At 48.6% G+C, this 25,954-nt stretch overlaps 1 protein-coding gene across 1 annotated transcript in view; it reads left to right on the top strand.

The window, feature by feature from the left end:
• Positions 1–21,736, top strand: part of slc7a10a (solute carrier family 7 member 10a) — a 95,896-nt gene extending 74,160 nt beyond the window's left edge. Inside the window, exons 5-11 of the mRNA XM_056278185.1 lie at positions 10,529–10,682; positions 10,891–11,014; positions 17,861–17,964; positions 18,084–18,180; positions 18,600–18,749; positions 19,068–19,245; positions 20,598–21,736. Of these exons, the coding sequence (XP_056134160.1) occupies positions 10,529–10,682; positions 10,891–11,014; positions 17,861–17,964; positions 18,084–18,180; positions 18,600–18,749; positions 19,068–19,245; positions 20,598–20,698 (908 nt within the window). The 3' untranslated portion in view covers positions 20,699–21,736. The remainder of the gene's footprint in view (positions 1–10,528; positions 10,683–10,890; positions 11,015–17,860; positions 17,965–18,083; positions 18,181–18,599; positions 18,750–19,067; positions 19,246–20,597) is intronic.
• The last annotated feature ends 4,218 nt before the right edge of the window (positions 21,737–25,954 follow it).

Below are 25,954 nucleotides of genomic sequence, written 5' to 3'. Positions count from 1 at the left end.
CACAGTAGAGCAGTAGTACACAGTAGAGCAGTAGTACACAGTAGAGCAGTAGTACAGTAGTACACAGTAGAGCAGTAGTACACAGCAGAGCAGCAGTACAGTAGTACACAATAGAGCAGCAGTACAGTCGTACACAGTAGTACACAGTAGAGCAGTAGTACACAGCAGAGCAGCAGTACAGTAGTACACAATAGAGCAGCAGTACAGTCGTACACAGTAGTACACAGTAGAGCAGTTGTACAGTAGTACACAGTAGAGCAGTTGTACAGTAGTACACAGTAGTACACAGCAGAGCAGCAGTACAGTAGTACACAGCAGAGCAGCAGTACAGTAGTACACAGTAGAGCAGTTGTACAGTAGTACACAGCAGAGCAGCAGTATAGTAGTACACAGTAGAGCAGCAGTACAGTAGTACACAGTAGAGCAGCAGTACAGTAGTACACAGTAGAGCAGCGGTACAGTCGTACACAGTAGAGCAGCAGTACAGTAGTACACAGTAGAGCAGCAGTACAGTAGAGCAGTAGTACAGTAGTACACAGTAGAGCAGCGGTACAGTAGTACACAGTAGAGCAGCAGTACAGTAGTACACAGTAGAGAAGCGGTACAGTAGTACACAGTAGAGAAGCAGTACAGTAGTACACAGTAGAGAAGCAGTACAGTAGTACACAGTAGAGCAGCAGTACAGTAGAGCAGTAGTACAGTAGTACACAGTAGAGCAGCGGTACAGTAGTACACAGTAGAGAAGCGGTACAGTAGTACACAGCAGAGCAGCAGTACAGTAGTACACAGTAGAGAAGCAGTACAGTAGTACACAGTAGAGAAGCGGTACAGTAGTACACAGTAGAGAAGCAGTACAGTAGTACACAGTAGAGCAGCGGTACAGTAGTACACAGTAGAGAAGCAGTACAGTAGTTCACAGTAGAGAAGCAGTACAGTAGTACACAGTAGAGAAGCAGTACAGTAGTACACAGTAGAGAAGCGGTACAGTAGTACACAGTAGAGAAGCAGTACAGTAGTACACAGTAGAGCAGCGGTACAGTAGTGTACAGTAGAGCAGCGGTACAGCAGTACACAGTAGAGCAGCAGCACAGTAGTACACAGTAGAGCAGTAGTACACAGTAGAACAGTAGTACAGTAGTACACAGTAGAGCAGTAGTACACAGTAGAGCAGTAGTACACAGCAGAGCAGCAGTACAGTAGTACACAGTAGAGCAGTAGTACACAGTAGAGCAGTAGTACACAGTAGAGCAGTAGTACAGTAGTACACAGTAGAGCAGTAGTACACAGCAGAGCAGCAGTACAGTAGTACACAATAGAGCAGCAGTACAGTCGTACACAGTAGTACACAGTAGAGCAGTAGTACACAGCAGAGCAGCAGTACAGTAGTACACAATAGAGCAGCAGTACAGTCGTACACAGTAGTACACAGTAGAGCAGCAGTACAGTCGTACACAGTAGTACACAGTAGAGCAGTAGTACACAGTAGAGCAGTAGTACAGTAGTACACAGTAGAGCAGCAGTACAGTAGTACACAGTAGAGCAGTAGTACAGTAGTACACAGTAGAGCAGCAGTACAGTAGTACACAGTAGAGCAGCAGTACAGTAGTACACAGTAGAGCAGTAGTACACAGTAGAGCAGCAGTACAGTAGTACACAGTAGAGCAGTAGTACACAGTAGAGCAGTAGTACAGTAGTACACAGGTGAGCCTCTGTCCAGCTGCTCTGGTCGTGTCTCACCTGCAGGATAATCCGGTCCATCTGTGGCTGCTCACAACAACACAGAGCAGCTGTTCTTCTGCTGGATACGGGGATGAGGAGTCGGTGTGGACTGGGCAGGTGGTCTACGTAGCACCGGAGGTTTTTACACTAAGCTTGTGGTGTGGATTCGGGATTTGAATGTTGCCAGCAGCTGTCTCACGTTTTCTTTTTTCTTTTTTTTCTCCCCCCCCCTTTTTCTCCCCAATTGTACCCGGTCAATTACCCCACTCTTCCGAGCCGTCCCGGTCGCTGCTCCACCCCCTCTGCCGGTCCGGGGAGGGCTGCAGACTACCACATGCCTCCTCCCGTACATGTGGAGTCACCAGCCGCTTCCTTTCACCTGACAGTGAGGAGTTTCACCAGGGGGACGTAGCGCGTGAGAGGATCACGCTATTCCCCCCAGTCCCCGCCCCCCCGAGCAGGCACCCCGACCGACCAGAGGGGGCGCTAGTGCAGCGACCAGGACCCACACCCACATCTGTCCATTACCAACAGAAAGGGAGTTAATGTCCAGAGGGGCGGGGCTTGTTGGGATGCTAACAGTGTGTTTGTTTGTGTTTAGCGCCAGCAAAGATTGTGCGTGGCGCTGACCAGTGCGTCATTTCGTGCTGCATTTCTATGGGTTGGCCAGTAGACGTAGGTCATAGCAGCAGTCCCATTGTGAGACGGTCATCCTACGTGTGTGACACTGTCAGACTTTTGTCCCAGGTTGTCTTCGGTCGCAGGGCCGTGATAACAGCTGTCTTTGAACCCGTCTCACAGTGCGACGTAGGACCACCGTCTTGGAGCCACGACCAAAGACATCTCCACGTTCAGCCATCTGTCGTCTGACACGGCCCACATAGCACAGTCTGCAGGAAGCCAAATGAGTGAAGAATCTGTCTGGCAGACAACTCATGCAGGCAGAGAAATACATCCTTACTAAGGGGCGGGATTTTGCTGTCCCGCGGAGGCAAATCCCCCGAGTGGAACTGGTCACAGCCGTGGAATCGGCGAGCCGTAGAAACAGTATCGGAGCAACTGCGGACGAAGGTTTCAGCCTGCCCCAGCAATGCCAAGATTCCGCCGGCCAACATCAGCAAAGACGAGAGGACTCATGACTCTGAGTGTGGACAATAACATCATCATCCTTCCGGCGGACAAAGGCACTGTTTTATTAAACTGGACAGACTATCCTGAGAAAGTGATGATGTTACGTGACATACTTATGAGCCCCTACAACGAGATCCAGGCAGTGGTTGCTAGATAAAGGGGATGGATTGCTTGAAGCAGTTAGAACGGGACGATGCTATTAAGAGACATTCGTACCACAGAGTACCCGGGGGGAGCGACATCTAGTCTGTATGGTTTACCTCAGCTACATAAACAGGACATGTAGACATGTAGCTCAGGTGAATCGGCCGTACTAAATTGTCCCTAGGTGTGAATGTGTCGGCCCTGTGATGGACTGCCGGCCTGTCCAAGGTGTCTCCCCACCTGCCACCCAATGACTGCTGGGGTAGGCTCCAGCATCCCGCGACCCCGATTGGGCTAAGCGGCTTGGGTAATGGATGGATGGATATAAACAGGATGTGCCATTATGGCCTATTGTCCCCCCTCCCTTTTTCTCCCCAGTTGTATCCAGCCAGTTACCCCACTCTTCCGAGCCGTCCCGGTCGCTGCTCCGACCCCTCCGTCGATCCGGGGAGGGCTGCAGACTAGAGACATGTGGACTCGCCAGCCGCTTCTTTTCACCTGACAGTGAGGAGTTTCGCCAGGGGGACATAGCGCGTGGGAGGCTCGTGCTATTCCCCCCAGTTCCCTCTCCCCAATGAACAGGTGCCCCGACCGACTAGAGGAGGCGCTAGTGCAGCGATCAGGACACATACTCACACCCGGCTTCCCACCCGCAGATGCGGCCAATTGTTTCTGTAGGGACGCCCGACCAAGCCGGAGGCAACACAGGGATTTGACCCGGCTATCCCCGTGTTGGTAGGCAATGGAATAGACCGCTACGCCACCCGGACGCCTACAGCCTATTGCTAACTATTGATTAACTCAGTGACCTATAACACTTCTAATTTTCTTGCATCTATTCTTAACCCGTTGGTAGGCAGTAACGAACATCACATTCAGAGCACTGTGGATTTTGTGGATAAGGTGAGGTGAGGGACATCATTATGGAGGAGGATGAAACAGTGGTCTCTTATGATGTTACGTCTCTCTTTATGTGCGTTCCTGTTGATGAAGCAGCGGAGGTGGTCCATATGAAATTACAAAATGACCCCACCCTTAGCAATAGGACCACCCTTAACGCTAACCAAGTGTGTCTGCTCCTGAAGCTGTGTCTTCAGTCCATGTAGTTTACATACATGGCAGTACTGTGGGCAGAAACAGGGTGTGCTATGGGTTCCCGAGTTTCACCTATCGTGGCCAGCATACATGAGGAGGAAGTGGAATAGAGGGCTCTGATGTCCCATCCATGGAAACCGCCTAGCTATTGGCCTGGATTTGTGGACAACACCTGGGTTAAAATCAAATCTCAGCACATACCACATTTCACCGACCACATAAACTCAGTGGACAACCACGTCAAGTTTACTGGGGAAAATGACGGGTTAGCCTTCTTATACTGCGAAATTGTAATTGGTGATGGGGGACATTTGATTGTTGATGTTTACAGTAAACCAACACGTACTGATCAGTACTTAAGGTTTGACTCTCATCATCCACGGGAGCACAAACTAGGAGTCATCAGGACACTGGACCACCGAGCTGACAACGTCCCCACCTACACAGCGGCCGGGGAAGGGGAGAAATCCAACTTTGAACAAGCCCTGGTGAAGTGTGGCTATCCTTTCTGGGCATTTGTCAAAGCCAGGAAGACACCCAAACAGTGCACCAGCTGATCAAAGAAAGGAAAAGGACAACAGTTTTCTAAGCGTATACCAGTGGTGATTCCGTATGTGGCAGGAGAGCCAGAACAGTTGATAATTACACTTAGACTACTTTTATTGTCATTGCCTCATACGCATGTCTCATACATACAAGGGAGCGAGATTATGTTTCACAAGGACCACAGTGTCACATAAAAACAAATAACACACAATAAATATAAAAATCAAAAATGCATTAAAAGAAAAAAATACTTAACAGACCTAAATATCACAAGCACACCTGACACAGTAAGAAGGTCAAAAAGTCATTTTGTGGAAGATCTAAGTGTTCTGGCTGTCGAGGAACCTCACAGCCTGAGGAATGAAACTATTGCATAGTCTGGTGGAGGCAGCACAGATGCTCTGGTACCTCCTGCCAGAGGGTAGGAGGGTGAAGTGGATGTGGGATGGGTGGGTGGGGTCCTTCACGATGTTAAGAGCCTTCCGGGTGCACCATGCATCATAGATGGCCTGGATGGATGGGAGAGCAGTTCCTATGATCTTTCCAGCTGTCTTCACTATCCGCTGTAGCGATTTGCGGTTGGAGGCCTTGCAGTTCCCATGCCAGACAGAGATCCAGCTGGTCAGAATGCTCTCTATGGTGCCTCTGTAGACTGTGATGAGGATGGGTGGGGGGAGACTCACCTTCTTCAGACACCGCAGGAAGTGAAGACGCTGCTGGGTCTTCTTGGGGAGCGCAGTGACATGTGAGGACCAGGAGAGGTCCTCTGTGATGTGAACTCCCATGAACTTAACACTGCTGACTCTCTCTACGTCCATACCATTGATGGTCAGAGGGGTATGGTGGGCGCTGGTCTTTCTAAAGTACATAATGACCTCCTTAGTTTTTCCTATGTTTAGGAAGAGGTTGTTATTTTTGCACCTCGTCACCAGTTGATCCACCTCCGCTCTGGGTGATGATTCATCATTGCTGCTGATGAGACCTACCCCTGTGGTGTCATCAGCAAACTTTATAATGAGGTTGGAGGTGGATGATGCTGTACAGTCATGAGTCAGCAGGGTGAACAGGAGTGGACTGAGCACACAGCCCTGTGGAGCGCCGGTGCTCAGTGTGGTGGTCCTGGAGGAGATCTTGCCAATTTGTACTGACTGTGGCCTCCCTGTGAGGAAGTCCAGCAACCAGTTGCAGAGGGAGGTGTTAAGGCCCAGCTGGTTCAGCTTTTTGAGCAGTTGTTGTATGATTGGGTTAAAAGCTGAGCTGAAGTCAATGAACAACATCCTCACATAGCTGTTCTTTCTCTCTCATTGTGGCAGGACACAGGGGACTTCTTTGGCACTGGTATGATGTTGGTAGACTCGAAACACGTGGGGATGACTGCCTGGCACAACGAGATGTTGACGATGTCAGCAAGGACATCTGCCAGCTGCTCAGCACAGTCTCTGATGGCTCGGCCTGGGATTCTGTCTGGATCTGCGGCTTTGTGTGGGTTGACTCTGGAGAGGGTCTTTATCACGCCGTCTGCGGTCACCTGCAGAACCTGGTCATCTATCAGGGATGTAGTCTTCACCACCGGCACGTTGTTCAGTCTCTCATACCGTGTGTAGAAGTCATTCAGTGTATCTGGGAGAGTGGGGACACTGCCACAGGTCTGAGAAGGAGGCTTGTAGCCAGAGAGGGCCTGGGTGCCCTTCCACAAGTGCTGTGTGCCTCTGCTATCAGCGAAGTGGCTGTTGTCTTTTTGCCTCCCTGATGCCACACGACAGGTTGGCCCTTGCTGTCTAGAATGCTGCCTTATCACCGGATCTGAATACAGCATTCCGGGTCCTCAACAGTGCCCAGACTTCTGCTGTCAACCAAGGCTTCTGGTTGGGCCGCGAAGAGATGGTTTTGGTGACTGTGACGTCGTCTATACATTTATTAATGTAGGCTGTCACTGTCACTGTGTATTCCTCCAGCTCAATGTGCTCACCAGAGGAGGCTGCCGCTTTGAAAGTGTCCCAGTTGGTGCTCTCAAAGCAGTCTTGAAGAACTGAAATAGACCCCTCTGGCCAGACCCTGATCTGTCGCTGAACTGGTTTGGCCTGTATGCTGGAATTAGCAAGACAGAGATGTGGTCTTAGTTTCCAAGGTGAGGGCGGGGGAATGCTCTGTATGCATTCTTCTCATTAGTGTAAATTCGGTCCAATTTGTTGTTTTCCCTGGTGGAAAATTTTACATGTCGATAAAATTTAGGAAATACAGTCTTTACTGAAATCCTCAGCAATAATGAAAAATCCGTCGGGGTACGCGGTTTGTTGTTTGCTGATGCCATTGTGTAGTTTGCACAGAGCCTCAGGCATTAGCGCGCCGGAGCAAGTACACGGCCGCAATACCAACAACAGTGAATTCTCTCGGCAGATAGTATGGCCGGCACTTGACAACTGTGAACTTCAGGAGTGGAGAGCAATGTTTGGAGACCATCACAGCGTTTGCACACCGTTCCTTGTTAATATTAACACACAAGCCACCTCCACGGGTTTTACCTGTCAAAGATGATGCTGTATCTGCTCGGTAGCACGCTAGCCTGTCTAGCTGTATGGCTGTGTCTGGAATGTTGCTGTGAAGCCATGTTTCACAGCAACATTCTGGAACATTCACAAGATTCACAGCGGCATTCACAGCAAGATATGCATATCTTCAGAACACCGCATCTCATCCATCCATTATCCAAGCCGCTTATCCCAACTGGGGTCGCAGGATGCTGGAGCCTATCCCAGCAGTTATTAGGTGGCAGGTGGGAAGACACCCTGTGGGAGGAACCCAGAGCACCTGAAGGAAACTCACACAGACACGGGAGAACATACAAACTCCACACAGAGGACGATCTGGGATGACCCCCCCAAGGTTGGACAACCCCGGGGTTCGAACCCAGGACTTTCATCTCAGTTGCTTCTCATCCTGCATCTCAGTTGCTTCAAATCCCAAAAACATGCTGCGCCAGAAATTGGTCCACCCCAGGGTTTGGGTCCCCCTGGCCCAAACAGGGCAATATAGTGTATGCCGGTAAAATTGCCGTGAATTTCACATTGAGGGAAACAAACAGACACTTGTGAAGAGGATGGCACAACACAGAAGAGCTACCACATCAGGCCAGGACTGTGCAGTCTACACCCATCTACAGGCCACTGGCCACTCTTTCAAGGATGAGGATGTGCACATCCTTGATAGGGAGGAACGCTGGATTGAACGGGGAGTCAAAGAGGCCATCTATGTTAAGAGGGAACGACCATCCCTGAAGCGAGGGGGAGTGCCTAAAAGTACATCTGTCACCATCTTACAATGCTGTGATTGCAAACATTCCCAAATCCTCTGTGAATAGTACACATGGCCATTGTAACTCTACTTAATGGTCAAAGCAATTTGCATATGAAACCGATTGTTGGTTTCAGTCATTATGCTGTTTAAAAGGGTGGGGATACCTGCAGTCAGATGAGACGGGTGAAGTCACTTAGATGAGTGATGAAACATTTCTCCGAATAAACGTCGTGTCCAGATGAGCTGATGCAACTTTCAGTGTGAAAGATGGGGCAACAGCGATTTTACCAGAGGTGCAGGGGCGCTGTTGCATGCCCTAGTTGTCAAATCAAAATGTAAACATTTGGATGCATATATGTTATCAAATTATGTCGTCATTCATATTTAGTTGGAATAATTTCCTGACATTTTTTTGGCGGTGTATTTGGTTAAGCAAGAAGAATGACCTCAGAAGTCCTGAACTCATGTTTGTATAAAGCGTCCCCAATTTCACTAGTTACATTGTGGTTGGACTTGCAGTACCCCGTTTACTTGCATAGTCTGGTGGGCATACCAATAAGCCAGAATTCTCACAGTGTAGTTAGGCAGCCCTCTTTGACTCCATTTAACAAACAACTTTCTATGATTAACACGATCAAAGCTTTAGAAGCATCAATAAAACACTTAAGAACCGATGAGATTTGGCCTCTATATTTGTTAACAATTTCCTTTAAGGCATATATACATACACTGTATGGACAAAAGTATTGGGACACCAGGCCATTACACCTACAGGAGCTTTTATGGCATCCCATTCTAAATCCATAGGCATTAATATGGAGAGTTGGTCCCCCCCTTTGCAGCTATAACAGCTTCCACTCTTCTGGGAAGGCTTTCCACAAGATTTTGGAGTGTGTCTGTGGGAATTTTTGCCCATTCATCCAGAAGAGCATTTGTGAGGTCAGGCACTGACGTTGGACAAGAAGACCTGGCTCGCAATCTCGTCCATCAGACTTCCAGACAGAGAAGTGTGATTCGTCACTCCACAGAATACGTTTCCACTGCTCCAGAGTCCAGTGGCAGTGTGCTTTACACCACTCCATCCGACGCTTGGCATTGTGCTCGGTGATGTAAGGCTTGCATACAGCTGCTCGGCCATGGAAACCCATGAAGCTCCTGGCACACAGTTTTTGTGCTGATGTTAATGCCAAAGGAAGTTTGGAACTCTGCAGTTATTGAGTCAACAGAGCGCTGGCGACTTTTACGCACTACGCGCCTCAGCACTCGTTGACCCCACTGTGTGACTTTACGTGCTCTGCCACTTGTGGCTGAGTTGCTGTTGTTCCTAAACGCTTCCACTTTTCAATAATACCACTTACAGTTGACCGTGGAATATCTAGCAAGGAAGAAATTTCACGAACTGACTTATTGCAAAGGCAGCATCCTATGACAGTACCATGCTTGAATTCACTGAGCTCTTCAGAACAACCCATTCTTTCCCAAATGTTTGTAAATGCAGACTGCATGGCTAGCTGCTGGATTTTATACACCTGTGGCAATGGGTCTGAATGAAACACCTGAATTCAATGATTAAGAGGTGTGTCCCAATACTTTTGTCCATATTGTGTAAGTCAGTGCCAAGTTTAGCGCTAAAATCAAACTAGTTATCCATGGAGTTGATAAACTCATGCCTCCTCTGATACATGTGGAGTTGCCAGCCACTTCTTTTCACCTGACAGTGAGGAGTTTTGCCAGGGGGATGTAACACGTGGGAGGATTGCACTATTCCCCCAAGTTCCCTCTCCCCCCCCGAACAGGCGCCCCGATCGACCAGAGGAGGCGCTAGTGCAGCGACCAGGACACATACCCACATCCGGCTACCTACCCGCCGACATGGCCAATTGTGTCTGTAGGGACGCCCAACCAAGCTGGAGGTAACGTGGGGATTCGAACCGCCAATTCCCATGTTGGTAGGCAATGGAATAGACCGCCACGCTACCCAGACGCCCATATTTTATTGTTTTCATTAAATTAGTAGCCTTAATGGTTAATTGAGTGATGGGGTTACAGTATCCCACTGGCGGAAGTGCACAGTCACAATCTGGCCCTCTGGTAGTGAGGATAACGTTTTTGTGGCCCTCTCTATCATCACAGTTGCCCATCCCTGGCCTATGGGACAGGGTGTATTCCTGAAGGATAGTGAAGAGATAGGGAGTTGCTGTCTATGTGAAGTGCATCATGAGATAACTGGGATGATGGACTGGTAACTGGTTTGAAAAATGTTGCCCAAGTGGTGAAAATGGAGTTGCATTTCTTATAACTAATGAGTTCCAGGCTGCTGACCCCTGGTGGATATAATTAAACATTACATAAATAAAAAATGCAAATCCTTTTAAAACTCATTTAATTCATTAACATTAAAATGAGGTGTTTTTGTTTCTACGGAATATCCAGAATATTCTGTTACTGTACTGCACAGTACAACACAACATAAACAACATACACACAACATACACTGCACAACAAACATAACACAAGCAAGAGCACAGCACACAGTACACACAAAAACAATACATCACATGAGCTAACTCCTGCCGTGTGTTTGTGTTTTACCATCCAGGCTACTACGAGGCGCTGGTGCCCAGTGTGGCGTTTGAGTTCAGCAAGGAGCCGTCGGTGGGACAGATCGCCCTCGCTTTCCTCCAGGCCTCCTTTGCCTTCAGCGGCTGGAACTTCCTCAACTATGTCACAGAGGAGGTGGTAGAGCCACGCAAGTATGGAGACACATACACACACACACACGCATATTTATATATATTACCTACATACAAACGCTACATGGGAAACAGGAAACAGAGTAAACAAAGAAACAGTCAAGAGTACACAGGAAACAGTCAAAGTAAACTAGAACCAGCCAGAGTAACGAGGAAAGAGTTGGAGTTAATGGTACCACTGTATTTTTCTCGTTTTTCCTCTGAACAGGAATCTTCCTCGTGCGATCTACATCTCGATTCCTCTTGTCACGTTGGTCTACACCCTCACCAACATTGCCTACTTCTCCTCCATGACTCCTGAGGAGCTGCTGGCTTCCAACGCCGTGGCCGTGGTGAGTCTGGATGAGCCGTGTACTCTACAACCAACAGTACATACTCACCATACTGCATACCATGATGTTATACTACACTGTTACGTGCAGACATCCTGTCGCAAGGATACCCACAAGGACCTAGAAAGAGGACAGTCATACTTGACCCCGAGTGACCGCTGATGAGGATGAAAACGCTTTACAGCACAATCAATGTATCAATGACCGACCGTTAGACTAGCTGATGTTAAAGCGGTGCAGCACTGAGAGCACATCTGTGAGTGTTCGTGTATTCCCGAAGGAAAACAAATGTCTTAGTTCCACACCAACAAATCCAAACTAATTTCAAGTTAATAATATACTTAATGAAATTCATGAGTCGTTTTGAACTAGCCTTTAACCACAATCGACAGTAAAGTCCAAGACACCCGATATGTAAAAAGTTGAATGAGAGTCAGCGGTGCGGTTGTGTCTGCACCTTCCCCACAGTCAAACAAAGAAACATGGCTGAACCTGAGTTTTACTTATTGATGTTGTACTACGTATCTGTTGGTAGAGGTCTTCTACAAGCTTGTTCTGTCATATCTGCTTGTTAGGCACAACTTCGCTTCTTCAAACTCAGCATAACCTATCTTCTTCTTCTTCATATGGCTGTATTGCCACCTGTGCCGTGGTGACTTGATGAAGAACCTACAAGACACACAGCTCTCTGTCACTGCTTTACTGATTGATCTGCAATCACAGTATACAATAGGACAAGGGTGATGAACATCGGTGCACGCTCACAAAACGGCTCTCTCTCTGTTTCTTTCAGCCCCAAGCCCGAACTGAGGGGGAACCGCGCATGTGCCCATACAACGTGCAACAGGCGACGTCACATTTAAGATGCTTAACAAATGAGATTTTAAAAAGTGTAACTTATATTGATTGCATTAAGAAGCCAACGGGCTTAAGGCATTGAGGGTGCGTTTCAAAACCTGATAATTTGGTTGCCCTAGTGTGTCATAGGTTAACATGTTTCTTGGCCTATGCATCCTTTGGGGCCTTCTTATTTCACACTCTTCAATTTCTTGCTGGTTTCAACCTGAGGCCTCCTTGGCCTTTGGTGTATATGTGGGGTCAACAAGACTCTGTTCTGCCTCAGTGTCTCCTAGTTCGCCTTGGTAGCATCAGCAACCCCCTTTCCAGCCTGAATATGCATATTCTGGTTTACTGTTCCATTTAGGCAATGGCCTACCTGTTGATTACATTCAACAGACTTACTGGGTGGGTTGAGCTTTGTTTGTGTTCTCACAGTGCTGGTACATGGGTTGGCTATCCTAGGCCAGAAAAGTTCCTTCTCATCTGAGACGCCAGAACTGTTCTCCTCTGTCATTTGTATTCCCTTTTTCACAGGCATTTCTGCTTCCTTCTATTGTCTGGTTCAAAAGGTAGATCATTCACCAGCTTGAGCATGTTCCAGTGCAGCGCTCTGGTGTTTTTGGCATCCGCAGTCTCTCTGTGTACCCTGTACACTGGGCCCTCGCCAAGCTCCTCTACTACTCTATGGACCACTGGTGTCCAGTAAGCTCACAGCTTGCCTGACCCACCTCTCTCCAACATGTTTTCAACAAGAACTCTGTCCCCTGGTTGAAGGGCCGCTGCCTTCACCCCTTGATCATAATATCTTTTCCCTTTGGCAGAGGACTTCTGACTATTCTCTAAAGCCATTTGATAAGCGTGCTGCATTCTTCTGCCCCACCGCTGAGTATACTCTGGGTATGACTTGTGCTCATCTGTCCAAATGTGACCAAACCAGGAGGTCTATAGGCAGTCGAGGTGGCTGGCCAAAGAGGAGGAGGTGTGGTGAAAACCCAGTTGCCTCATGACGTGTATCGTTGTATGCATACACAATGTGTGGCAGGTGATCCTTCCATCGTGGCTTCTCGTCCTCAGGGAGAGTGTGCAGCATCTGCAGGAGAGTTCGAGTCATCCACTACACTGGATTTCCCTGAGGATGATACGGTGTTGTATGAGAGTGTGCTACCCCAACTAGTTCTCGGAGCCTTGCAAACAGCGGATTCTCAAATTCTCGCCCCTGGTCATGGTGAAGGTTCTCTGGATACCCAAATCTAGGGATGAAGTCATAGAACATCTTTTCTGCTACTGTTCTCTCAGATTTGTTGTTGGAGCAAAAAAAGCTTGAGCAAATCTAGTAAAGTGGTCTACTAACACAAGTATACATTCATAACCACCTTAGCTTGGCTCTAGGTGTAAAAAGTCCACCAAGACTAGTTCCAAAGGGAGCACTAGATGTCAGTTTGCCCATTGGAGCCCGCTGCTCGACATTGGGTCACTTCTGCATTATGCAACTGCACTTCTTGTTGACATACTCCTCAACTTCTTTTTGCATAAAGGCCCAATAAAACCTCTCCCTTACCACATGTAGAACCTTGTCAACACCCACATGTCCCATGTCATTATGCAAGTGCTTTAATACCCTCTCTTTCAATGTTTCTGGAAGTACCAACTGCCTTCTGTGGCCAAACTGCTGGTACAGGATTCCATCATCGAGCCAGAGTTTTTTTCCACTCATGCAAGTAAGCGCTTTGCCAATGCACACATGGTCCTTCGGTACAGTTCTGGATGTGCTTGCTTCTTTGACATGTAGGCTACCGTATCTTTGATGCCCTGGTCATCTCCTGCTGTGCTGCACGGATCTCTTCATTCTTCGCGGGGATCGCCTCTTCCCCTGCTTTGTCCTTAGGCCCTGGGGTCTCAATAGACAGTGCAGCAACCCATACCTGCTCACTCTTTGAGGCTTTCCTCCCATGCCAGATGCCTGAAATGATATCGTGTCGTCATGCCAGTGAACTCCTGCTCACCCTCTTGCAGATCTATGGGGTGTCTGGAGAGGGTGTCTGCATCGATATTGGCTTTTCCAGGGTGGTACTTAATATAAAAATTGAAGTCAGCAAGTTTATCCACCCTACGATGTCCCATGGCATTCAGTCTGGCTGTACTCAACACATAAGTGAGAGGGTTATTATCAGTGTAAACTGTGAATGATGGGGCATAGTATAGGTAGTCACAGAACTTATCACATATAGCCCACTTTAGTGCTAGCAATTCAAGTTTCCCTGAATGCAAGTGGTAATTCTTTTCTGCTGCTGATAAGTTCCTGGAAGCATAGCCTATGACTCTGAGCTTGCCCTGCTGTTGTTGACGCAGTACTGCACCAAGTCCCTCGTTGGAAACATCTGTATGCAGAATGAATGGTTTGTCAAATCTGGGATATGCCAACACTGGTGGTTCAGTCAACATCTCAACCAACTGATCAACAGCTGCTTTGTGAGCTTGTGTCCATACCACAGGCGTTCCAGATGGTAGCTGCCCAGAGACTTTTGTTTGTTTCCTTCTTGTTGCCTCTTTTCCCCTTCGCATCAGTGTCTTGTCTTCCCTGGACTGAAGCAGTTCATACAGGGGTTTCGCAGTTCTTGAGAAATCTTTTATGAAAGTTCTGTAATAACTCAAGAATCCCAGAAGCTTTCACACTTCACCTGCAGTGCTGGGTGACTTCTCTTTTAACACCCTCACAGCCTGTAGGTCCTTCGGGTCAACGCAGACTCCTTCCCCTGGAACCATGCCGCCAATGTATCTCACCTCCCATTTGAAGAGTTCATACTTGGCTGGTCGCAGTTTGATACCATGTCGACGCATCCTTTGCAACACTTTCTTAACATCCGCTACATGATCTTCATAAGTCTGCGAGTAGCATACAGTGCCTTGCAAAAGTATTCAACCTTTTGGTAGTCATCGCTAATTTCTGGATTATAAAAGATACTTGCGCATCTGTTCCTGAACAATATTACTTTTGTGAACCCGTAAGCTCTAACAGCATGTTCCCAAAGCCAAAATAAGTTATGTTTTGCTGATTTTTTTATTAATAAATTAAAAACTAAAATACAGTGCTTGCATAAGCAAACTTGGAGCTTTCAGAGCACGAGGGGTGCTCTGAAAGCTCCAAGTTTACACAAATGACAAATTATTTCTAAACCAAACTCAGGTTAACACAATTGGACACAATTAGTGTGCACCTGTAAGATATTAAAATAAAGGTCTCGTTTATGGGTATAAAAAGCACTCTGTGTAAAGTTCATTAGCCGAGCGTGAACTCCATCAGAAAATGAAGGCAGTGGAGCATAATACTGAAGTAAGAGACAAAGTGATTAAAATGCAGGAGGCGGGAAAGGGACACAAAACAATATCCAAGTGTTTGGATGTCCCACGGAACACTGTTGGATCCATTGTCAGAAAGTGGAAGCTGTATCACACCACCCAGACGCTTTGTAGGACAGGACAGTCACACTCAGCCTACCGGGCTTTATGACCCTAATAACGGACCTAACAACATCAGATTCGGATACATTTGGTTTTAACCCATCATCAATCTGCTTACAAATGTTGCTGTACCCCAATACATCAATACATGAGTATCAATACATCAGTGTTAATACATGTGTCTGAAATCTGGTCACCAAAAAATTTAAATTCGCACTGTGGCAGCAATCTCACCAGTCCTCTAAGTCAGTGGTTCTCAACCTTTTTGGGGTCCTGGACCTCCTGCATATTTTTGATCTACCCTGAGGACCCCTCCACCTGATCTTGGGGGAGGGGGGTTGCAATTTGATAGAAACAGTAGAAACTGCATTTTAAATTGCATTATAGCATTTCTTTGGGGCAAAAATAAGAGCTTTCAGTTGTAACTTAGATATAGTTAACAAAACAGAATTCTTATGCAGTAACTTTCAGATATATGTAACAAAACAGAATTCTTATGCAGTAACTTTCAGATATATGTAACAAAACAGAATATGTATTCAGTAACTTTCAGATATATGTAACAAAACAGAATATGTATTCAGTAACTTTCAGATATATGTAACAACACAGAATATGTATTCAGTAACTTTCAGATATATGTAACAACACAGAATATGTATTCAGTAACTTTCAGATATATGTAACAACACAGAATATGTATTCAGTAACTTTCAGATATATGTAACAAAACAGAATATGTATTCAGTAACTTTCAGATATATGTAACAAAACAGAATATGTATTCAGTAACTTTCAGATATATGTAACAAAACAGAATATGTATTCAGTAACTTTCAGATATATGTAACGAAACAGAATATGTATTCAGTAACTTTCAGATATATGTAACAACATAATTTTTATGCAGTAACTTTTAACAATGCAAACGGGAGCGAGATCTCTTATTAAAATACAATAAATGACACTTGTGAAACAGATGTAATTAGAGAAAAAAGTCCTGTTACCCTTTATAGTTTAGGTAGATAAAGGTCTCAGTCACATTTGAGTAAAATAATCCTATTTCTACAAATGTCATAGGATCTTTTTTTAAAAGATATTTTATTTTCATGGACCCCTTGCAATTACACCACGGACCACTAGGGGTCCGCGGACCCCCGGTTGAGAAACACTGCTCTAAGTAGCATGGGTGAAGTCTCTGTAGTGCTGGCGCCTGGAACCAGAGGAACCGCAGATGCTGGGAAGTGGAATCCCTCAGTTGAGTCGTCAGATGCGTTGTGCTCCTCTGATGCTGTTGATGTCTCAGAGGTTTCATGCTCACTTCCATCCTGTGCCACCTGGTTCCTGGAGACAGAGCAGCTGTACGAGGCCCTGGTACTCCAACTCCCTCAGGTGGTCACCGTTCAGGTAGCTCACCGCTTAGTCAAACAGTTCAGCTTCATAGTTCCCTGTGCTGTCCTGGGGCTTGGAAGTCATCTCCCCCCTGGTGGCTGTGGCCAATTCCTGCAGCTGGTCCTCAGACGGCTGGAGCAGAATTTTCCGAATGCTCCACACTAGCGTCTTCCATGTTTAGCAGTCGGCCATCCTGCCTGCGTTCTCTCGGGACCCGTCCGCGACTGCTGTCTGTGTCAGACACCTCTGCCCCTGAAGACCTGCAGCTCACCTCCATCTCTACACATCTGTCACCATGGTTCTTTCAGGAGCTACAACACGAGAAGTTGCAGATCCCGGACAAGCCCCCAAATATTGCCGCTCATGTCATGGTGACTTGATAAAGAACCGGCAGGATACACAGCTCTCCTTCAGTGCTTTGCTGATTGATCTGCAATCACAGTGTACAATAGGACAAGGGTGACGAACATCAATGCACTCTCACAAAACAGCTTTCTCTCTTTCTCTCTCGCACTGTTGGAGAGAGAAGTTGGAACTGAGGGGAACACTGCACATGTGCCCATATCGATGTGCAACAGACAACGTTGCGTTTAAGGTGCTTAGCAAATGAGATTTAAAACAGTGTAACTTATGACTGCATTAACCTCGTGTCAATAAATACAGAACAAGTGTGCTTTGTATTGTGACCATTATTTGGGAAAAGCAAAAATGAACAAATGATCAATACCTTATATTGTTTCACCTCTTTCATCTCGCTCTTGTGTAGCCTTCTGGCCGAAACCACTTCGCTAGCAGAGGGTCACGCGGTTTGCAGGGATCTTACTCGACCACAATATTACCGTTATTACAGCCGCTGTGGCGAAGATGTAAAATACTATGCACCCTGCCATTTTTCCTGGGAAAGTCCTACCAGACACCAGCCATTCACACCAGCTACTACTGAAGTCTGCAGGGTTTGATTATGAATTTCCGAATTATTTGTTGTTTTACACACGCCTGAGAAATTATCGAGGAAGAAAAGGGCCTTGATTGTCTCTGCGAAAGTTTTAAGAGCTGTGAAAGATGTTGTTGAAATCCCAGCAGTTCCCTGGTGCCGCTTTAAAAAGACTCTTTATGTCCGCTGTGAACTGTCTTCATTTCACTGGTGTCTGACAGACATTTGGAGAGAAGTTGCTGGGGATGTTCTCCTGGGTGATGCCCATCTCTGTGGCTCTGTCAACATTCGGAGGAATCAACGGATATCTGTTCACCTCCTCCAGGTACACACACACACACACACACACACACACACACACACACACACACACACACACACACACACACACACACACACACACACACACCTTCACTGATTTTTTTTCTTCCTGTTTCCTCTCAGGCTGTGTTTTTCTGGGGCCAGAGAGGGCCACCTGCCCTACCTGCTGGCTATGATCCACCTCAAGAACTGCACCCCTATCCCTGCCCTGCTGGTCTGTGTAAGTACTGCGCCACCAAGTTACAGCAAGTCACCTTTGATGGTACAGCTTGAATTCTGCCCCCTCTCTTGTTCAGCAACGACCGCGGCCCAGAATGGAATAGACAAACTAATTCAAATAGAAACACGGTGGCTACACAGCTTTTCTGACGTCTTCGGTGGAGTTCAGTTTACTGTGATCACCGCCGATATTTACAGGTCATAGTGATATTTACCAGTATTTGTCAGATCCTGCTTCAAGAAAGCACAAACGAAAGATGACATCTGAGCCACTGTTGTACCCTGAACAGGAGAAACGTGGCTTGGCGAGGGGTTAAAGGAACAGTCATTTACTCACATTACCGTTAACAAAATGGTCCATGTGTAGGATTTGAGTCAGATAGTGTTGTTTCAGCCTGTGACGGTGTGTGATTCCCACAGTGCACCGCCACCATAGTCATCTTGTGTATCGGAGAAACACACAACTTGATCAACTACGTGTCCTTCATCAACTTCCTGTCCTATGGAGTCACCATCGCTGGGCTCCTCTTCCTCCGCTGGAAAAAACCACACCTGATGCGGCCCATTAAGGTAGAACAGCAGCCAGAGGTCCGGCATGGGGAAACACAGAACATTATATAGAGCATAACATGATACATAAAGAATATGTTGACAACTCCTAGTCACAGATTGGGACAAAGAAAAGAGCATATTAAACTTGGACTTTCCCAAATAGCACAAAATGAAGGAAACTGATGCTAGGAGGGTTGAAGTGAATGTGGTCAATACTGCCTGTGCCTCTGAAGTTTTACATGAACCCTCTTGTCAGCTGGTTAAACTGGGAGAATGATAGAGGCCGTACCATACCTCAGGTCTGTGTTTTAAACGTGGTCTCTGTACTGTCTGCAGGTGAACCTGCTGGTCCCCATCACTTACCTGCTCTTCTGGGTTGTGCTGCTGGGTTTCAGTTTGTACTCTGAGCCCGTGGTATGCGGTCTGGGTATGGTCATCATGCTGACCGGCGTGCCTGTCTACTTCCTGGGGGTCCACTGGAAGAACAAACCCAAATGGGTGTACAGGGTGGTTGGTAAGTTGGTTTCGGAGAATACAAAATAAAAGTCAAAGCAGTCTGGTGTTACTTTCTCTCCCCTGCAGCCAAGAAAGCATCATGAGGCCCTGGACTGAACTACAAGTCTGATTTATCAGACTCTGAGCATCAGATGGATGCTGTGTACTGAGTCAGTTCTATTCAGATAGTGTGAGATCAGGGGTTCAGAGGAGACTAAACTGACTTTCAACATCTCATTTTTCTTCTGTTATTTTTTGTTGTTGTTCTTTTTGGCAAACTTGCCTTCCATCAACATGCAAAGGCAAGTTCGAACTGGCAATCTGGCAACCCTGTCAAATGCCACATGGGCTGGCCCGCTAGGCCAGCAATGTGGGGGGGGGGGATCAACCTGCCTGCTGTGGCCCACTTGATGTTGGAACAGCCCATCCAATTGGGGGTTACACGGTCCTTATTGTCAATAGGCTATCTATACTGTAAGGCAGGCGCAGGAAGTGCTAGCCTCGTCCTCCCCCACCCCTTCAGGAGCAGAACAGGTCAGAGAGAAAAAGGGGGAAAAACTCGAGGCTAATGCTACAACATTTTTAATTATTTTTTAAGTTTTAAGTTATTTTAAGTGGGTGGCGCAGTGGTTAGTGCAGCCGCCTCACAGCAAGAAGGTCCTGGGTTCAAGCCCCAGGGTAGTCCAACCTTGGGGGTCATCCCGGGTCATTCTCTGTGTGGAGTTTACATGTTGTCCCCGAGCCTCAGGGACCTCGAACCCCAGGACCTTCTTGCTGTGAGGTGACTGGGCCAAGCACTGCACCACCGTGCCGCCATGATTGTTTATCTGTAGTAGTACTTCCACTAGAGGGGAAGTATAGACTCTCAGTAAAAGTGCCCTGACCACACACCGGATGAAGACTGGGTATCTCTGTTAATTAATGATAACATTTGTTGTCTCTTTTCTAGGATGATTTTCAGCTTCTGTTTAGATGACCAATACTTAAAGACTGTGGGAAATATTAACCATAGGTTATTTTCTTTTACATGCCAAGCATTCTGGTGGGGAACATCTAAATTTGTCATCAATAAGGAATCGTCATTACATTTTGATTTTTCTTTTAAATTGTATTTTGTACAGTCCTTGATTTCATCTGGAGTACTGTGCTGAAGTACTTTTATCTGCCTGACCTTTCTTTTTGCGTGAATACTGTCATCTTTGGCCACAAAGTGGAGACATATACTTTTTTTACCCCAAACAACTTAGATTGTTTTATGGAATGATGTGATTGGCTGATTTGTTGTTGTGTTACAGAGAGTGATGTGATTGGCTGGTTTGTTGTTGTGTTACAGAGAGTGATGTGATTGGCTGGTTTGTTGTTGTGTTACAGAGGCGGTGACGTACATGGGCCAGAAGATCTGCTATGTGGTATTTCCTCAGGAGGACTCCTCAGAGAACGAACCCCTCACAGACTCCAAAGCCAACGACTGAGAAACAACCAGGAATCCGTCAAAAATCTCTCCTTCTTCCCCTCTCTTCAGTTTTTACCCTTCATTTTGTTTTTCTTTTTGGTTCGTTAAATCACGAGGACTCGAGTTCCTCCGTGGCAACAGGGACACTCAACAGGTTCTGCCGTGTTGAAGTCGAGGGGGATCGATGGTGAAATTCAGACCTGCCGCCAAGTCCCGGAGTTCACTGTTTGCTTGGTACTGCCCACCCCTCTCCTCAGCAGCATGTCAAGACGCCCAGCGGCCTGTCACTCAAGGAATCTCCATCTGTCAAGTTGTCTTTCTCCGGCTTTCCGTCTCTCAAATTCTCTTTCTGCGGCTTCGCCCCCTTCTCTAGAGAGGACTGCTTTTCCATCTCTCTGCTCCTCGCATTCGCTCTACGCCTCCTCATCCGTCAATCTCTCTCCTTTAACCTACGCATAGCTGCGTCCTTCCTAGTGGTACTAAACCTTAATCAAACTTCCCCTTTGTCTTTGTTTTTGGGCGTTTCCAAAGGAAATGCCGAGATGTTAAGAGAACACTACTGCCACCCGCACCACACGGAGAAGGCCCTGCTCCTCGTTATCTGCTATGCAAATAGGCGGGGGAGGTGTCGGGCCGCACAACCACATCTCTCCAAGGCCCAACTCCCACAGCCGGGTCAGGATGGGAAAACCCCGTCCGCTCCATCCCAGATTGGGACGGCTGCTAGTAAAACAACCTGACTGTGAGGTGGGCTGTGACGTGGCAGTCGGCTTCCAGGAGAGCTTTTGGAAACCCCACCCCCCACCCCCCTTGGGATACCTCCACACCCGCCATTGCTCTACCGTCTCTCTCCGCGTAACAGACTTAAGAAATGAATTAACAACCTACAGTGTGCCGTGGGGAACTGCTTCCTGTGCGGCTGTTGGAGGCCCCGGGGGGGGGGACCCCCCGCGGCTCCCCAAACGTGCCGGTGCTGACGCACGCCGAGCCCGGTTCAACGAGCGAGCCAACATTAACGTGAAGGTGCGGGTTTGGGCCGGCGAGTGCACTTCCTGTCCTGGGGGTGGGGGTGGTGGGGGGGTGTGGGGGTGGGTGGGGGGTGTTATCTCTCTTCTTCCGAGTCAACAGGCGAACCCCAAACTGACGCAGCAACCGACGCGCTCGCGCGGCCACAAGTCGCCTGGGCTTGGTCGGAACATCGTCCCTCACGCCGGTCGTGGTACACAGACACGTACTGTACGAGCGGCACCCTGCCGCTCCACGTTTTGTAAAGGAGGTTGGTGATGCGAAAGGATAACAACGTAATAAATCATTTAATATAATTCTGAGAAAGAAGCTTCTTATTTGTTGTCTTATTGTAACCAGTTTTTGTTTAGCACAGTGGAAAGTTGAAAACGTAGTGGTGCGTTCGCTGCACTCACCTCCTCACATCACCAGCCGCCTCTCCGGGGTCAGGGGTCGCGGTGGCAGCAAGCTAAGTAGGGCCCTCCAGACGTCCCTCTCCCCAGCAGCGCCCTCCAGCTCCTCCTGGGGGATCCCAAGGCGTTCCCGGGCCAGATTGGACATGTAGTCCTTCCAGTGAGTTCTGGGTCTACCCCGGGGTCTCCTCCCAGTTGGACGTGCCCGGTAAACCTCCAAAGGAAGGCGGCCAGGAGGCATCCAGATCAGATGCCCCAACCACCTCAACTGGCTCCTTTCGATGTGAGGGAGCAGCGGCTCTACTCCGAGCTCCCTCCGGATGTCTGAACTCCTCACCCTATCTCGAAGGCTGAGCCCAGACACCCTACAGAGGAAACTCATTTCAGCCACTTGTCTCCACGATCTCACCCTTTCAGTCACTACCCAAAGCTCATGACCATAGGTGAGGGTTGGAAGGAAGATTTACTGGTAAATTCCGTTGCCTAACAACATCAGGATCGCTGGTTCGAATCCCCGTGTTGCCTCCGGCTTGGTCGGGCATCCCTACAGACACAATTGGCCGTGTCTGTGGGTGGGAAGCCGGATGTGGGTATGTGTCCTGGTCGTTTCACTAGCGCCTCCTCTGGTCGGTTGAGGTGCCTCTTCAGGGGGGAGTAGCGTGATCCTCCTACGCGCTACGTCCCCCTGGCGAAACTCCTCACTGTCAGGTGACTCCACATGTATGGGAGGAGGCATGTGGTAGTCTGCAGCCCTCCGTGGAGGGCCGCTTATCCTGCTCTCAGGGTCGCGGGGATCCTGGAGCCTATCCCAGCAGTCATTGGGCGGCAGGCGGGGAGACACCCTGGACAGGCCACCAGGCCATCACAGGGCCCCCCCACACACACACATTCACACCTAGGGACACTGTAGTATGGGTGATCCACCTGACCTACATGTCTTTGGCCTTGGGAGGAAACCGGAGCCCCCGGAGGAAACCCACGCAGACACGGGGAGAACATGCAAACTCCACAGAGAGGGCAACCCGGGACGACCCCCAAGGTTGGACTACCCCGGGGCTCGAACCCAGGACCTTCTTGCTGTGAGGCAACCGCACTAACAACTGCACCACCGTGCCGCCCTGGCCGGATACAGTTGGGGAGAAAAAGGGGGGGGGACTGACTGGTAAATTGGGAGCTTTGCCTTCTGGCTCAGCTCCCTCTTCACCACAATGGTCCGGCACAACGTCCGCATTACTGCTGATGCTGCACCATGCACAGTGGTGGACTGCTCCCTCCGGGTTGGGGATGAGTTGTTGCCTCAAGTGCAGGAGTTCAAGTATCTCGGGGTCTCGTTCACGAGTGAGGGAAGGATGGAGCGGGAGATTGACAGGCGGACTGGTGAAGCATTTACTGCACTGTACATTTAAAAAAACAAACCATCGGGCTTCTTACCAAACAGAAAGAGCTTTATTATTCACAAGCACAGACAAACCTTGAGAGAAAGTCTGGAGGTGCTACAGGGTTTCGGTGGCCATCTGTCGGGGAGCGCGACCCCACAACCTGCAGGCAACATTCAGATAAAGAGGGTTCTTCCTGTCAGCAGTCATTATACAAAAGTCCACCAAACCAAAGAAGCCCTTCAGTACAAACACATGAGCGTCAGTATTAAAGCAGCACAATGCACTTAACAATACTTCCCCTTAAGCTGAGACACAGGTTTAAAGACGGGAATAAGGCCTTTTAGTTAGATGACTCCCCCTCCTGGTCTGCCTGTGTAACTGCAGAGACACGTCTGTGAAGTACAGCAGAGACGAGGGGCCTCGTGTATCAGTCGTTACTATGGGCAGATTTGTTCTCACACACCCATGGAATTCTTTAGCCCTCAAGATTGTCTGCAGCAAAGCATGATGGGTATTTGTAATACCTTCCTCCTAACATCTATTGTCTACCTCTTGCAACAAGAAATCACCCAGGCCTGCAAAGACATCCGTGTTAGCCAACCGGTGTCTGAATCCAGGGGTCACCCAGGTTCTACACTGGTCTCTTACACAATAAACCCACAGTCTGCTGTCCACACTCCAGTCTGCTGTGTCCACACCCCAGTCTGCTGTGTCCACACTCCGCTGACGTTCGCACAAGTCGTATGTGATTGTTGAGGTGCAAATCAACGTTCCTCAGCAAAATCAATACTCCTCAGCGAAGCGTCTTCTGGCAGCAGGTCTGTACTTCTGGCAGCAGGTCCGTACTTCTGGCAGCAGGTCTGTACTTCAGGCAGCAGGTCCGTACTTCAGGCAGCAGGTCCGTACTTCTGGCAGCAGGTCCGTACTTCTGGCAGCAGGTCCGTACTTCTGGCAGCAGGTCCGTACTTCAGGCAGCAGGTCCGTACTTCTGGCAGCAGGCCCGTACTTCAGGCAACAGGGCCATACTTCAGGCAGCAGGTCCGTACTTCAGGCAGCAGGTCCGTACTTCTGGCAGCAGGTCCGTACTTCTGGCAGCCGGTCCGTACTTCAGGCAGCAGGCCCGTACTTCAGGCAGCAGGCCCGTACTTCCGGCAGCAGGTCCGTACTTCAGGCAGCAGGTCCGTACTTCAGGCAGCAGGTCCGTACTTCAGGCAGCAGGTCCGTACTTCTGGCAGCAGGCCCGTACTTCTGGCAGCAGGTCCGTACTTCAGACAGCAGGCCCGTACTTCAGGCAGCAGGCCCGTACTTCTGGCAGCAGGCCCGTACTTCAGGCAGCAGGTCTGTACTTCAGGCAGCAGGTCCGTACTTCTGGCAGCAGGTCCGTACTTCTGGTAGCAGGCCCGTACTTCAGGCAGCAGGGCCGTACTTCAGGCAGCAGGTCCGTACTTCAGGCAGCAGGTCCGTACTTCTGGCAGCAGGTCCGTACTTCTGGCAGCAGGTCCGTACTTCTGGTAGCAGGTCCGTACTTCAGGCAGCAGGTCCGTACTTCTGGCAGCAGGTCCGTACTTCTGGCAGCAGGTCCGTACTTCAGGCAGCAGGTCCGTACTTCAGGCAGCAGGTCCGTACTTCTGGCAGCAGGTCCGTACTTCAGGCAGCAGGCCCGTACTTCAGGCAGCAGGTCCGTACTTCAGGCAGCAGGTCCGTACTTCAGGCAGCAGGTCCGTACTTCTGGCAGCAGGGCCGTACTTCAGGCAGCAGGTCCGTACTTCAGGCAGCAGGTCCGTACTTCAGGCAGCAGGTCCGTACTTCTTGCAGCAGGTCCGTACTTCTGGCAGCAGGCCCGTACTTCAGGCAGCAGGTCCGTACTTCTGGCAGCAGGCCCGTACTTCAGGCAGCAGGTCCGTACTTCAGGCAGCAGGTCCGTACTTCTGGTAGCAGGTCCGTACTTCAGGCAGCAGGTCCGTACTTCTGGCAGCAGGCCCGTACTTCAGGCAGCAGGTCCGTACTTCTGGCAGCAGGCCGTACTTCAGGCAGCAGGTCCGTACTTCTGGCAGCAGGCCCGTACTTCAGGCAGCAGGCCCATACTTCAGGCAGCAGGTCCGTACTTCTGGCAGCAGGTCCGTATGTCACAGTTGTTCAGCATGAATGACGGCGTTTGTGGAGGAAGGTGGCAGGTGAGGCCAATTTCATCCTTCTGAAACACCGAGCCACGCACACACACTGTTAATGTGTGTGCACGTGACGTTGCTTCTCAGCCGGAGTCAAGGCAGTGTAGACAAAAGCCTACAGGTTTGATGCCTGGAGTGTGTCTGTCCCAGAGCAACACAAAACCAACATCTGATGTGAATAAAATCCAGTGTGTTAGATGGCGTGGACATTCAGAGCTGATCTCTCTGCTCCCTAGCAGCTAAAGCTCAGACCTTTATGAAAACAACACTGGGATGAGGTGCAGAAACACGGGACCATCTGACTCTTACA

Source organism: Lampris incognitus, chromosome 4, assembly GCF_029633865.1.
Source record: "Lampris incognitus isolate fLamInc1 chromosome 4, fLamInc1.hap2, whole genome shotgun sequence".
NCBI lineage: Eukaryota > Metazoa > Chordata > Actinopteri > Lampriformes > Lampridae > Lampris > Lampris incognitus.
The sequence above is the reverse complement of the archived record's forward strand: the minus strand, read 5'-3'. Positions and strand labels throughout refer to the sequence as shown.